The 14234-nt window shown below is 42.1% G+C and overlaps 1 protein-coding gene across 1 annotated transcript in view; it reads left to right on the top strand.

Moving 5' to 3' along the window:
* LOC147689149 (acyl-CoA dehydrogenase family member 11-like) overlaps positions 1-13312 on the top strand; it is a 379803-nt gene extending 366491 nt beyond the window's left edge. Inside the window, exon 5 of the mRNA XM_086939873.1 lies at positions 13181-13312. Within this exon, the coding sequence (XP_086795999.1) occupies positions 13181-13312 (132 nt within the window). The remainder of the gene's footprint in view (positions 1-13180) is intronic.
* The last annotated feature ends 922 nt before the right edge of the window (positions 13313-14234 follow it).

Raw genomic sequence — 14234 nt, 5'->3', positions numbered from 1 at the left:
GCAATCTAAACTTAAAGTGTTGGTAAAGGGCAAATTCTATATGTTCACGGAGGTGGATGAAGCAAGGGGACCTTTGGATAAGATATCACAGGGTTAATATGATATAAGCTTAAACATCAGCTTTTCAGCGTAAATTGTGTGTTCTCCTATGTGTTTACATGGTATGGGGTGATGGAGGGGCAGGGAGGAACAAGGATATCACGGGGTAAGAGGTGCAACTACAAGGCACCTCCAAGATAGGGGTTAGTACCGGGTGGCCAGCGTGGGAAGAAGAGGCAGGGAGAGAGCAGGGCCACAAGGTAAGGGTGAGGGGGGGAGAAAAAATGAAAATATTGAAGTTTCTTTGGGTGAGGTCGGAAGTTTTTGGAAGAGTGGCTTAAGGGTGATAATGAAGGAATTATTTATGCTAAAAAGTATGAAGTACTTTCTTTACAATGACTAGTAGAGGTTTAAAGATAATTTCGTTTAATGTTAACGGACTGAATAATAACAAAAAAATGCGTGCTATTGAGTCCTGGATTAGAACGGAGAATCCATCTATTGTTATGTTGCAAGAAACCCATATTCCTGATACAAAAATCGAGAATTTTTCCATGTTCAAAACTTGGGCATTGTATCGAGGGTTTTCATGTGCTTCAGAATCTCTTCGAGGGGTGGCCATTTTTCTAAATCGTAATATGGATACTGAGATTCTTCAAACTGAAGAAGATAGGGAGGGACGATGGTGTTGGGTGACATGCGTGGTGAGTGGCAGATGTAAGCCCATTACTTTTGTTTCTTTTTATGCCCCAGTGGATGACTCGAGTCAGAAGTATGATGACTTATTTCAATCACTTTACATGATTAGGGGGGATATTGTGATTGGAGGAGACTTCAATATTCTGATGAAAGGTAAAATTGGATTCAACTGTGCACACTAAAAAACAACTTAAACCTAAATCACGAAGATCTATAAGCCAAAAGATAGTTACACTAGATCTCTGTGACCCTTGGCGCTTAGATAATCCTCAAAAAAAAGAGTTCACCTTTTGGTCAGGGAGACATAAATCCTCATCTCGAATTGATTTCTTTTTAGCATCCACGGAATTAGAGTTTTCCTATCAAAAGTTGATGCACAATGGGTTCTCAGATCATGCTATGTTAGTGACTGAATTTGGGGCTGGAGAAGTTGAAAAAACTCCTAAAAGATGGATATTTAATAAGACATATTTACAGGATGAGCAGTGGATTAAAACATTAAAAGTGGAGATCTCAGACTTTATTACACGTAACCTAGATACTGCCCCTCTGCATATTGTGTGGGATTCACTGAAAGCTTTTATTCGCGGCATTATAATTAGTAAGGATGCTTCAGAATGGCGAGCTGTCAAGCAAGCAAGAGATCAACTGTATCATAGAATCGCTACCTTAACACTATTACGTCAATCTGATCTCTCAAATGCAGTGAAAAACAAGTTAAATGAAGCAAAACGTGAACTCAGTACAAACTTTTATAAACAGAGTGAGGAACAATTTCTAAAACAATCTCAGAAGATATATGAGGAAAGTAATTTCACGGGTAAACTTTTGGCTTGGCAGGCTAAAGAACAAGCGGCTGCGAATAAGATTCATCTGTTAAAATGCCCGATTACACACACAGAGACCTCACAAACTGCTGCAATAGGTAATATAATGTTGTCACATTATCAAAAGATATATACTCAACACCAAGATATAGATGCAGTTAAACTTAGGACCTTTCTAAATAAATACGAAATACCATCTCTTGCACAAGAGGATCAGGAAGGAATGTCAGCCCCTTTCATTAACGTTGAGTTGGAACTAGTAGTTAAAAACTTACCAATGGGCAAGGCTTGTGGGCCGGATGGCCTGCCAGCCGAATTTTTTAAGGTTTTCTATGACTCCCTTTCGGACTTACTACTTCAGTTGTTAAATTCTATGTTACAGGGGGTCCAAGTTCCTAACTCGTTTACGGAAGGCTCGGTGGTTAGCTTTCCTAAAAAAGGCAAAGACCGTAAAGACCCCAATTCATATAGGCCCATTACCTTACTCAATACTGATTATAGGATTACAACGAAACTGCTTTCCTTGCGATTTAATTCCATGGCTGCTGCGGATCTTATACATCCAGATCAGAATGGATTCATCGCAAGCCGCCAACTTGCAACGAACACTCATTTTTTAGTAGAAGCCTTAGATTATTTTGAGATGAAGAAGATCCCTGCTTTAATTTTATTGCTTGATGCAGAAAAGGCTTTTGATTTGGTGGTTTGGAACACACTTTTTGTTATTTTGACACAATTTGGAATTCCTTCACAGAGTATTAATTTAATTCAAAATTTGTACACGGGTGCTAAAGCTAAGATAATTATCAATTCGGCCTTAGTAGGCACAGTCTTAGTTCTGCGAGGGACTCGACAAGGCTGTCCTTTATCCCCCACTCTTTTTTCTTTTTTTATTGAGCCTTTAGCCATAGCAATTCGTAATTCTGTAGATATAGTCCCCCCTGTTCCTACTATGGCCAAAATTAAAATGTACGCAGACGATATCATGCTGCTAATCAGACCAGATATCAAATCTCAGGTCTGCGCCTTAAAGCGTTTTGAGGAATTCGAAACCTTAGGTGGCTATAGGATTAATAAAAGAAAAACCGAAATTTTAGTGTGTGGAGGGAAGGATCTTAATGTTCATCCAGAGTTAGTCGGATGTATCAATCCAAGGCCAAAAAGATATTTAGGGATTTTCTTTTCGGCTTCGGTCGCAGATTTATATATACTTAATTTTGAACCTCTTCTGCGGAAAATACATTTAATGTTTACTAGGTGGAGTCCTCTGCCATTATCAATCTTGGGCCGGGTGGCCCTGATTAAGATGTCCGTGCTTCCACTGTTTAATTTTTTGTTTGCAACTATTCCATGTTTTCTTCCTGCAGCCTTCTTTTCAAAGGTAGAATCTTTATTTTCTGGTTTCATCTGGGCAAAAAAAACAGCTAGACTAGCATTAAGTACTCTCTATACAGATACAAAACAAGGTGGGCTATCTCTACCGAATATTAAAGATTATTATAGTGCATATTTTGCACAATATCTAGAGCGCTTTAAGATTGGAGCGCAAAGACCTAGTTTATTTATTAATTTCTTCTTTGACCTTATTTGTCATGATACCCAGACTCCCTTCTTTTTGCAAATTCCGAAATCTCCAAAATTAGTACGATATAAGATCATGAATTGGTTTTTTAAACGACGGGATGCTATCCTTAAAAGATATTCCCTTCCACGCTTCAACTCTAAAACTCCTCTGAAATATGTCTTCAAATACACAGAGACTAAAATAAGTTCAGATATTGTTATGCAATGGAATCATCGAGGTTTTAACAATTTATCAGATTTTATAAGGGATGGAGTCTGGATAAAGCCGTGCGAGATGCAACTATTAATTCAGGGGAATTATCTGCTAATAGGTTCTTATATTCTGATTTATAAAATGCTGGAACAGCTGGACCCAGGAAATCTTAGTTTACAGATTCAGCTATGGGAAGATTTGTTTGTGGTCATAAGGTCCAAGAAACCAGGGGAATGGAAACGCTGTTTAGCACTTCAGATTGAGATAGATGTCACCCCGAAAGCTATTAAAAAATGGCAAGATCAAGAATATCATGTTCTCTCTGTAAATGTTTGGAAAACGTTAAATGAGTTAAACTTTAAAGTGCTACGGGGTGCTAATTGGAGAAGAATGTTATTTTTTAATAAATGGCTGCTATATTATACACCAGCCACTATCTCAAAAATGTACGTTAACACATCTGCCAATTGTTTTAGATGCCAGCACTTTTCCCCTGCTAATTGGTCTCACACCATAGTTAACTGTCCTAAAATTGTACCCTTTTGGAATGAGTTATTTACGTTTCTACAAACTGATTGTAAGATTCAGATTTTATACAATGAAAAGTTGATGCTCTATGGGTATGATCTCGAACTGGAAATTGATGATCAAACCGTCAAATTGTTATATATTGTAATGGCTGTAGCAAGGTCGTTAATACTGCATAATTCAAGATCAACTCAGGTCCCGTCGTTCCAAGCATGGTTGCAAAAGATAAGAAATGTTAGAAGAAGTGAATTTTTATATGCAAAACGGATAGGAGGGCTGAGGAAATTTGAAAAGACTTGGGATTCGTTTTTTGAGTAATTATGGATCTGTTTTTGCTTGGTAAAAAGTAGCCCTATATTTTTATTTCTATTTTAATTTATTTTATTTTGTTTGTATTCTGCATGTAATGTTACTTTACCTATGCCTTGATCTTGATTTTGACACTGTATATAACTGTTCAGATTTTTAAGAACCAAAGAACTTCAATAAAAAATTGTTTAAAAAAAAAAAAAAGTATAGGTTATCAAAAGAGTATCCCAAACTTTAGCAATGTTCAGAGATTAGGCACCTCTTGTGAATCAGCACTGCAGGCTTCTCTCTCACACGAGTCTGACAAGCTTCCTTTGCAGAATGAACCAAGAACACCTGGGCACCAGCAGTGCTTTCTTGCCTCTCACGCACAAATGGGTAGTGCTTTGGCATTAGCCTCACTGCCACACAGAACATGTGCATGAAAGGCAATAGTAGTGCAAGCTCCTTTCACACAATAAGCACAGGATGTCTCGCAAGCTTACCTCTCATACACAGTGCACAGGACCATTTGAAAGAGAACCCATCCCAAGAACCAATGAGCCCCAGAGATTGTAGGTAAGACTGCATGAGATGAACTATGCACTTGACTATTCTAACAGATGATATGCCATGAGAACAGCATGACTTTGAGGACGGCTCATTATTGGATATCTCCAGTTTGCCAGGAATAAATGTTTTGGGCCAAAACAAAAGATCCATAACATATTTAAAAACAAACAAAAACCAAAAAACAATTAAGTGCTTAAATTAAAGTAAGTTGCGAGTGAAAGTGGATAACTACACACAAAAAAACCTATACACCCAAATGACATCATACGAAGACCTCGGTTAATATAACACACTGTACACCTGTATCCATTAATAAATGAATGGCATGTCTTTCCGGTGAAATACAGAGCTGGCTCAATAGTAACATACAAGCGGAGTCTACAAACAACATTCATTATGAAGCACGTGCAATAGCTTTACATTAGTGGCATCAACAACCATAGGCCCTGTGCAGTGGCACAGGCCAAGAGCAAATAAGGCTGCTGAGGTTGGCCTGAACACACAGGAGGCATTCTGCATGGCATCACAGTGATGCTTGAGAGTGGAGTCTGGATTCAGCAGATGACACGTGTGACCCGGATATAGGCTATTAAGCGCTATCAAGTGTGCCGCTGCAATGGAAACAAAACACCCCACCCCAGAGGCCCCTTCCAGTCTGGACTGCCCCACAACATTTCATTGGACAAGTGCTGCGACGGCCACTGATAGCTGGTTGTGGATTACAAAACCAATGACAGAATTATCTCTTGTTCGATCGCCCAACATGTCTATCTATTGTATTGTGTAGCGTCGTGCTAGTAGTTTGGAGAAAATGTGTGAATAAATGTGTGACCACATGGCATTGATTATAACTTTAGGACCAGCCCTCATCGAAACTTCAGTTCAACAGGTGTAGATGCCGGTTCATACCAGAACCTGACAGTAGTAGAATGGTGTTTGGACAGACGACGAGGCGCAGAGAAGACCGCTCGAAGTAGGGCTGGCTTACTTGGCCCACCAACTACTAACCCCAATCAGGTTTTCCGGGAATCCGCAATATGTATTTTACCTAGATTTTAACATACACTGTATTTCAGTGAATATTGTGTGCGTTATCCTGGTCAGCCTAAAAGTCTTAATACTGAGTTATATATTAGTCACTGTGTGGTGCCGGTGGACAAGCCCAACTTTATGTTCTACTTAATTCCCGTTGCTCCCACATTTGAACTCATTACTGATGCCCAGGGAGGTATGTTCGTTTATTAGCCAATTGTTTCCTTCGTGTGCGTGTCCTTTCAGATGGGCTGAGCTGAGGCCCGCACTATCTATACTAAATGGGCCTGCACTGCAGTGCGACAGGTCGGACAGGAGAGAGGGTGTAAAAAAAGACTAAACTGCATTAACATACAACAGTAGTACTGTAATAATAATAACGTGTTGTTACTTACATTAATTTGCCATACGATCGGATACGACGAGTCAGGACTCAGGAGTCAGTCACCGTCACGCGCTTGGATCGACTGGTCTCTCAGTACTGGTCTCAGTGGTCTGACTAGTCTGGACTTAATTATTTAGTTCAACTTCTAGAACCTTCCTTCGACTTTCAGTTGGCACTGGTGCTCACGCGCGGTCACGTCACTGCAGCTTTCAGAAATGGCCAATCACCTCAACTTGGCTTGATATAGCCATATGTGATTGGCCATTACTGAAAGAGCAGCAAACACCCAGGCACGGCACCATGATCCTGACCCTGCTGTCTACTCAGCCAATCCTGGCGCAGCCTTAACAGCGCCACTGCGCCAGGATTGGACTACGAGCAGGAGAAAATCTGCCCATATTGAGACCGGGGCCCCGGGTCCCTGCCATTGTCTCTCAGTGCTACAGGGGTGGGGGGGTGGGGGGGGCGATGTTTAATAGGTACTACGCATGCGCAGGCCAGTCTCAATTATGAGTACTCCTGGCTGTCACATGCGTAGTCACCCCGACCCCGCTGCAGCTGCTTACGCTCTAGCTGCCTGCCTGTGTGCGCTGTCACTCACTCTCTGCCGCAGCCCCGCCCCCCACGGCCCACTTCCATACGCAATGCCCGATTCTGTTGGGCTCGCCCCGGCCCTGTAGCGCTGTGCGCTCGGATTTATTTTACACAAAAATTGTTTAAAAAGGAACTTTTAATGCAGGGGCGGTCGTCCATGGCTAGTGAGGCAACGCCCCAACGCCCCCAATGGACGCACCGCCACTGTTCCTGGTACCGGTGCAGCACATGCAGAGGGACAAATGTCCCTCCTTCACAGGAACAGCAAAAACTTCTCTCCTTGACATTGCAGCAACAGAACAGGCTTCCTACTGTCAAAGAACAGGTAAAGCACAGGACGTATCTGTGAAACCTCCTCTCTCAAATAACAGGTACAGCACAGACTGCAGCAGCAGTGTAAACACATGTGACTATTTGATGCGTACGCATGAGCCAAGTGTGTGGATTTGTAAGTACCTGGATGGTTGAACAAGTGAAATGGTCAACTATGGATGGTTGAGTATAAACATCTGTTATTTCATCACCAAGATACCTCGAGATGAAGGTGTACTTACAAATACATATGTCATGTCATGTCCTGGTATGTTATGGGTTGAGAGGTGAATGACTGTATTGATATATGAGTAAATGGATGGTGTAGTGGATGGTGGTGTGAGCTTATTGACGCTTGGGTGAGTGGGAGTCTGGATGGCTCGTGAATATATGTTGTGATGTATGATGAATTTGTGTGGGCAGATGGTTAAGTAGATGGATGGATAATGTATTTGAAAGGAAAATGTCTGTGGATTGATGGGTATTTAAAAAAAAATCTTTTTATTGAAATTTTAAGTACATAACCAGAAATGTACACATCTGCAGCATTGTGTTGTTCATTAGTCGTGCATTACAAGTCATATAGTAACACAAATCTGGAAGAGATAGTAATCTCTCAATAGTCTATTCAAGCTATGCATGCCCTTTACCCTCTTATATCCTCTCCTGGGCACCTCCTCTCGCCCTCGCAACAATACATTGCACGATTGGACGATACATTGGTTGGTACATATGCCTGCGCAACTGCCAGTGACCTCCCACATCCCCTCCCCCATTTAAGATGTCTTGCTCCTTCCCACTCTGATTTCACAGCTCCCACATCAGGGGACCGATGGTGAATGAGTTAGCAGAGACATTCGCAAGGGATCCCATATGACGGGCATTTGCACAAGGATGAGTGAGGGTCAGTTTGTTTGTATGAGTGGTTTATAGGTCACAAAGTGCATCTGGCATGTGTGTATGCCTGAGGTTTATGTATGTCTGTGTGTGTGTGAGTGTGTGTGTGTGTGTGTGATGCTACTGTATCTGGAACTGCTCCCCTTGTGCTCACATTGAACAGTAAAATGGGACACCTGAATTTGGAGGATGTATGCATCTGCCTGATGGATAACAAAGCACTATACATCTCTGTGATGGGTAAGCACCATTACAGAACCTCATCAAGAATCCTGCATTCTGCAGCACGCATAAAAAGATGAAACTGCCTTTAATGATTGTTTTTGTGCAAGAAGACGTCCCTTCCTAGACAAATACAATCATCCCCTCAGCGCAGGCACCCTTGCTAAATGACGCAAGGGTGGCTGCACTGTAGCACGGCTGCTGTTGTGTGCCAGTGCAGGGGAAAAGGACAGGAATGCGCTGTATTTTACATTCCTGCCCTTTCAGCTTGGCGCATGGAAGCGCAGCAGGAAGGCTTGGTGCGCTGCAGGACGTCAAACATTTGTAAATAAGGCCCGCAGTATTTAGGCCTTTTGTGACATCAAATCATAGTGAGGTGGAAAACATAGTGGAGTGTCACCAAATCAATCCTTGGTCTGTCTATGCCCACCCATTGGTCAAAGGGTAATAAACAGTAATGGAATTAGGATCAATCTAATCATGGGCAGTGACATGGTTCCAAATGCATGGTCCTGTGGTGGTGTCTTGCAATGACTGTCTATTGCCTGACCCAGGTCTTACTCAACAGACACTAATTCGCACACCCAGAGGGATTATCACTTAATGGGTGACAAATCCGGTCACCCCCTGCAAATTACCAGGTGATAGATGGCAAATGTGAGCATGAGGTGATTGGGTGTAGGGAGGGGAAGAGGTTCTAGGGTGTAACTGGTGGAACAGGTATGGGAGTATATGTAGGGATAGAGATACTGAGGTAGAAGTAAGGGTAATTCCAAAATGATATTGGTAGGTGTACAGCTATTATGGTATGGGTCCTATGGTAACATAGAGGTACTAGGTTTAGGCAGGGTACAGGCATGGGGCATATGTATGTATAGAGGGATTAGAATATATGTAGATGAGAATATACCAAGTTATGGGTAGGGTCAGTGATACGACGGGTATAGACAAGGGGCACAGGTGTTTTGTCATTGTGAGGAATAGCGGTCATAGGGTATATGTCAATATAGATATGCAAATGGATAACTTAGAATAAACGTACCTCTGCATACCTAGGGGTAGGAATACTAGGGTACAAATAGGGGTGTAGGTACTTCAGAATAGGCATTGGAATTGGCACAAGGGTAATAGGGGTAACCGTACTAGTCAACAGGTAGAAGTACAGGACAGAGGTACAGATAAAAGCACAGTTTTGAGGGAAAGTGAGGGAACTGACCTTGGTACTATACTAGTGTCAAAGACTTGATATAAAGAAAACCAGGAGAAAGAGAGCCTGGAATGATGGTAGCCAGGGAGGTGAAAGGGAGCCTAAAAAAACCAGATGGCAGTTTGTCTTTTTCAAAATATAAATGACAAGCACCAGGACTGATTTAATATTTTGGGAATTAAGTTGGAGACAGCTTCACCAGAACCAGTAGTTCCATCAAATGTGTTTTTCCCCAGAATCACTGAACCTACTTTAAGCAGGGCTAAGCACACACGCCTGCTCAGCGCCAGGATATTTTGGTGACTGATAGTTTGCTTTACAAATATACATAAGATAACTCAATTAGGTGGCCCCCTGATAAAGCTAAATGTTGATTTCATTTGTCAATTTGGTTTTTGTGGCTATTGTTGGGGAATAAAACAAAAACTTCATGCATTGTTTCGACTTTGCTTGGCTTCCATATTTAATTTAGCTGTTTGTTTCCATTTCCCCCTTGAGGACAATTTGTTTCATAAAATGGATGTAAGAGAGCATGGGTGGTGGCCCGCTGACATGTTCCCCCCAGCTCATTCGTCTCAGTCAGCCAAGAACTTGGGAATTAAAATCGACAATGGGCTGACGCTTAAATCCCAGGTTCTGGCTCTTACAGGAACATGTTTCGGCATCCTCAGGATGCTCCGGAAGTTCTTCCCTTTACTCTCTGAGGAACATAGGAGGACGACGGTCCAGGCCTTAATCGTATCTAGACTGGATTATTCGAACATCCTATATCTTGGCCTGCCGGAGTACCTTTTACAACGCCTGCAGGTGGCCCAGAACGCGGCTGCACGAGCCATTTTCGGCCTCCACAGGAGGGCCAGTGCCTCTAGCCTATTACAATCGCTACATTGGCTACCTATCCGAAAGCGGATAGTTTTCAAGGCCATGACATTGGCCCATAAGGCTTTGCATGCTTCGGGAGCTCAATATCTGCAAAGGAGGCTGGCCTTTTACCATCCGGCACGATCCTTGAGATCGGAGTCCCTCTTTCTGGCTGTGGTGCCCCGTATAAAAAAAGCCCGTATAGGAGGACGTTCGTTCAGGCTGCTAGCCCCGCAGCTGTGGAACTCCCTACCTTTGACTTTACGCTCTACATCTAATCTCCTCGCGTTCAGGAAGGGCCTAAAGACATGGCTCTTTGCCGGCTAGGGATTTCCTGCTCTGTTTTTGAATTCTGAGCCATCCTCCTATTCTATGTTGTTATGTTTGTTTGTTTCCCTTCTAGGTCATGGAATACAAAGCGCTGGGACACTCCTTTGGAGTAGCCGTGCGCTATAGAAGACCTATTTAACATAACATAACATAACAGAGCTTTGAGATCCATTGCTTTTTACATGGGTCTCAAACCTCCATTGATGTCCATTTGTATACCATAATTTAGCTCAACACATGGCTGTCTGCAAAATGGTTGCAGTGAATACAAAGATTGGGACCTCGTGTGCAAAGGAGGTTTATGGCCACAAGGGTCAAATCGGAGTCTTTGCGACCTCAAATTGGAATTTTGAAATATACAAAACCCAAATTGAGATTCGGTAACACCCCATGCTAATTTGAGTTAGCAAGTAAATACCAAATCAGTATTTGAAAGCAGTGTGAAAATGGCATCTCTTCCAAATGGCGATTCCTTAAGCTATCATGTGTTGTGACTAATATTTTACCAAGTCAAATTAGGTGGTATCTATTTGTGGACGAGAAGGGGTCCCCACTGGACCCCTTCCCCTTTGTGAATGTGCATGAACACATTTTAGGAGCAGGCAGTTTTCCCTGGGACCATTGTCCGCTACTAAAAAAATGATAGTAAAATCTTACATTTTGTTAAACACATCCTGTGTACCTTGTTGAAAAATGGGCTGAACTTTAAAAAAAAAGACTGCTTTTTAGGTCTCGCCCTGGCGAAAGTGCGCGAAGCGAGTTCTCGCCGCGAGACCTATAGCCGTCAGCTCTGTTTACAAGGAGCCAAGACGGGGCAAGAGATGTGCACGTGCAGCATGCCAGAAGCGGATCAGGTCACGCGCGTGAACACACGCTCCGATTTCGGCATGCTCTTCAGCCACCATGGATCACGCACGCACACACACAGCCACACATATACACACGCACAGCTAACAGACACATAGCCACACATATACACATGCACACCTACACACATGCACACACACAGCTACACCCACACACGCGCACATACCCCCCACTCCCCCCACTCACCGGCTGCACCTTCACGCAGTCCACGGGGTACATGAGGCAATGTCCATGATGGCCCACCCGGCCCGCATGTGGGTTGTGATGGTGGATCCCTCGGGCAGCGCTTTGAACTCCAGACCCTCCTCCTGGTCGTCCTGCTCCTGCTGGGCTTCTACGTGGCGCGCTTTAGGAGACACACGCTGTGACGCGTCCCGCGCTGTGAACGCGCGCGTCTCTTCTCGTGCTCCACCACGCTTTCACGAGCGAGAGCGCCTTTCTTTGTATCAGAAGCGCTGTGTGCCCTCCAGCACTGATGTGTCACCGGACTCCGATGACACCCCCTGACCCCGCACCCACTACTCGGATTCAGTATTTTGTGAACCAACCTATTAATACATAGGTTGGTTCTCAAAATATCAATGCTTTTGGTAGAAGATGGTGTGCAATCTGCAACTACTTTTTCCGAATCCATTATAATACATTCCAAATAAGAAACCACAAATTGCAAATCAGTACATTGGAATACTCATACATGAGGTCCTTGGTTTCTATAATTTCCAAGAAAATAAAACAGCATATGTCAGATTAATAATATACGGCCAGATGCATCAAAATTGGAAATTGCGATGACCCAATTGTGATTTTCTGAGAATTGCAATTAGGTAATTGCAATTTCCAATATCTTAACTACAAGAGTTTCACATACAAATTCCTAGGGGGTCGCAAATCAACCTACTTCAATAATAATAATGAGTTAGATCGAAATTTGCGACCCCTTAGGAATCGCTAAAATCACGGGGATAGTTGCCTGCTGGGGTGAGCAGAACACCATGTCTGTGACTGCTTTTAAATAAAGCATTTTTTTTAAAGGCAGCTCATTTTCCTTAAAGGAAAACAGGTTGTGTTTAAAAAAAAAATAATGAAAAGTTTTATTTTCATTTTTTGAGAGCAGGGAGCAGGCCATAGGACCACTGCCTTCTCTCAAAAAACTTTTTACAACCATTTCCAAAGGGGAAGGTGTCCTTGGGGACCCCTTCCCATTTGCGAATGGGTTACCACCTACTTGAAGTAGGTGGTAAAAATGCATTCATGGTCACAAAACATTCATACATACCATTAGGATTCGCTATTTGGAGGGGACACCCTAAACACGCTCCTTCCAAATACCGAATCACAAACACTTTTGTGATTCGGTAACAGGTTACCCAAATCGCAAAAAAAGTTTTGATACATGTAAAAAGCCTTTTTTGTGTTCACAAATTTGGTTGATACATGTGGCCCATTGTACAGAAACTAAACCCCATTCTTGAAGCTTGATTCTTACTTTCTAGTCACTCAACCAATCACTATGCAATTGTACTTGCTAAGCTACAATTCCTTTCAAAGTTTACCTGTAAGAGGATTTGACATCTACCCAACCTAAATGAATGTATTTTGTTTCCTTATCACATCAGAAAGACGTCTCTCTTTCTATGTTGTAATTCTATTCTACATATCTACGTTGACAGCAGTTGATGACCAAACAACATTTATCCGGTGGTGCATTACAAGTGTCAACCTATTGTTTCTTTCTGTTTTAGGCACGTGTTGTGGCCGTCCTTGACTGGGAATTTTCATCAATTGGGCCCCCAGTGGCAGATCTGGCTTACTTTTCTGTGCCTTCTGCTATGAGTCCCCAAACAAACGCTGATGGATATAGTAAGTGCATCTGATCACCACGCGGAAGTTGTTTTTACTTTTGTGAAATGCTTGCTTTTAATAGTAGTTATATGTTTTAGATGATTAACAATTGCATTTATTGACTCCAATAAATTGCCATCTATAACAAGAAGATCCTAAAAGGAACAGTGATGATTTTCCCTACAAATCAACAGTAGTGCATTTCCAGAAGCAACTAGACTAGACTGAGTATCATGGATTAAAAATGTGCAGATAACAAGCATGTTGTATCAAGACAGGTACAATTCCACTACAAGTTTGAGCTTGAAGATAATTTTGTATATGAAGAATTTCAGATCCTTCAAATATCAAACTACTAAATTTGAAGGGTACAACTGGGCTTTAAGTTCATGTCTCTTGTTTCAGAAAGGTAATTCAATTACATACCACATGTTCAGTGGTATGATGCCTTGAATCCTATATTCACAACAGTATGCATTCACACAAGGGATGTGTCGCTCAAGGCAGCCTGTAGACACCAGTCCTCTCAATGCGATTTAATGTACCTATATATAACTTTTGGTCCAAGCTCAATGTTTTTCATGTATACTCGATCGGCTGGCCCATTTTGGATGTATTCATACTCTTTTGGATCTTTCTTTATACAAAGTTGGAAAAATGTCACTCAAAGCAAGTATGTTAATCAGGAGTTTGCACCACACATTTCTATTACACAAACACAAAATGGGATTTTGCATGCTTGTTTGTACCTTGAGCCACGTGGGCCAAATGCTATCTTATCATTTGGTAGCTTACTATCCCATACACATTCTGAGGTTCCTGGGGAAATATTCTGTTCAAAATCAATCAATGAAAAATGGGTTTTGAATCAGCATGGACCTCTTTCACAAAACTACCTTCTTTTTTACTTACATATGCAAAAAGTTCAGTTAATGTAGCACATACATTCTCTAT

The sequence above is a fragment of the Lissotriton vulgaris genome, chromosome 10 (genome assembly GCF_964263255.1).
Source record: "Lissotriton vulgaris chromosome 10, aLisVul1.2, whole genome shotgun sequence".
Lineage (NCBI taxonomy): Eukaryota > Metazoa > Chordata > Amphibia > Caudata > Salamandridae > Lissotriton > Lissotriton vulgaris.
Note: the sequence above shows the minus strand (reverse complement) of the source record. Positions and strands in the feature narration are given on the sequence as shown.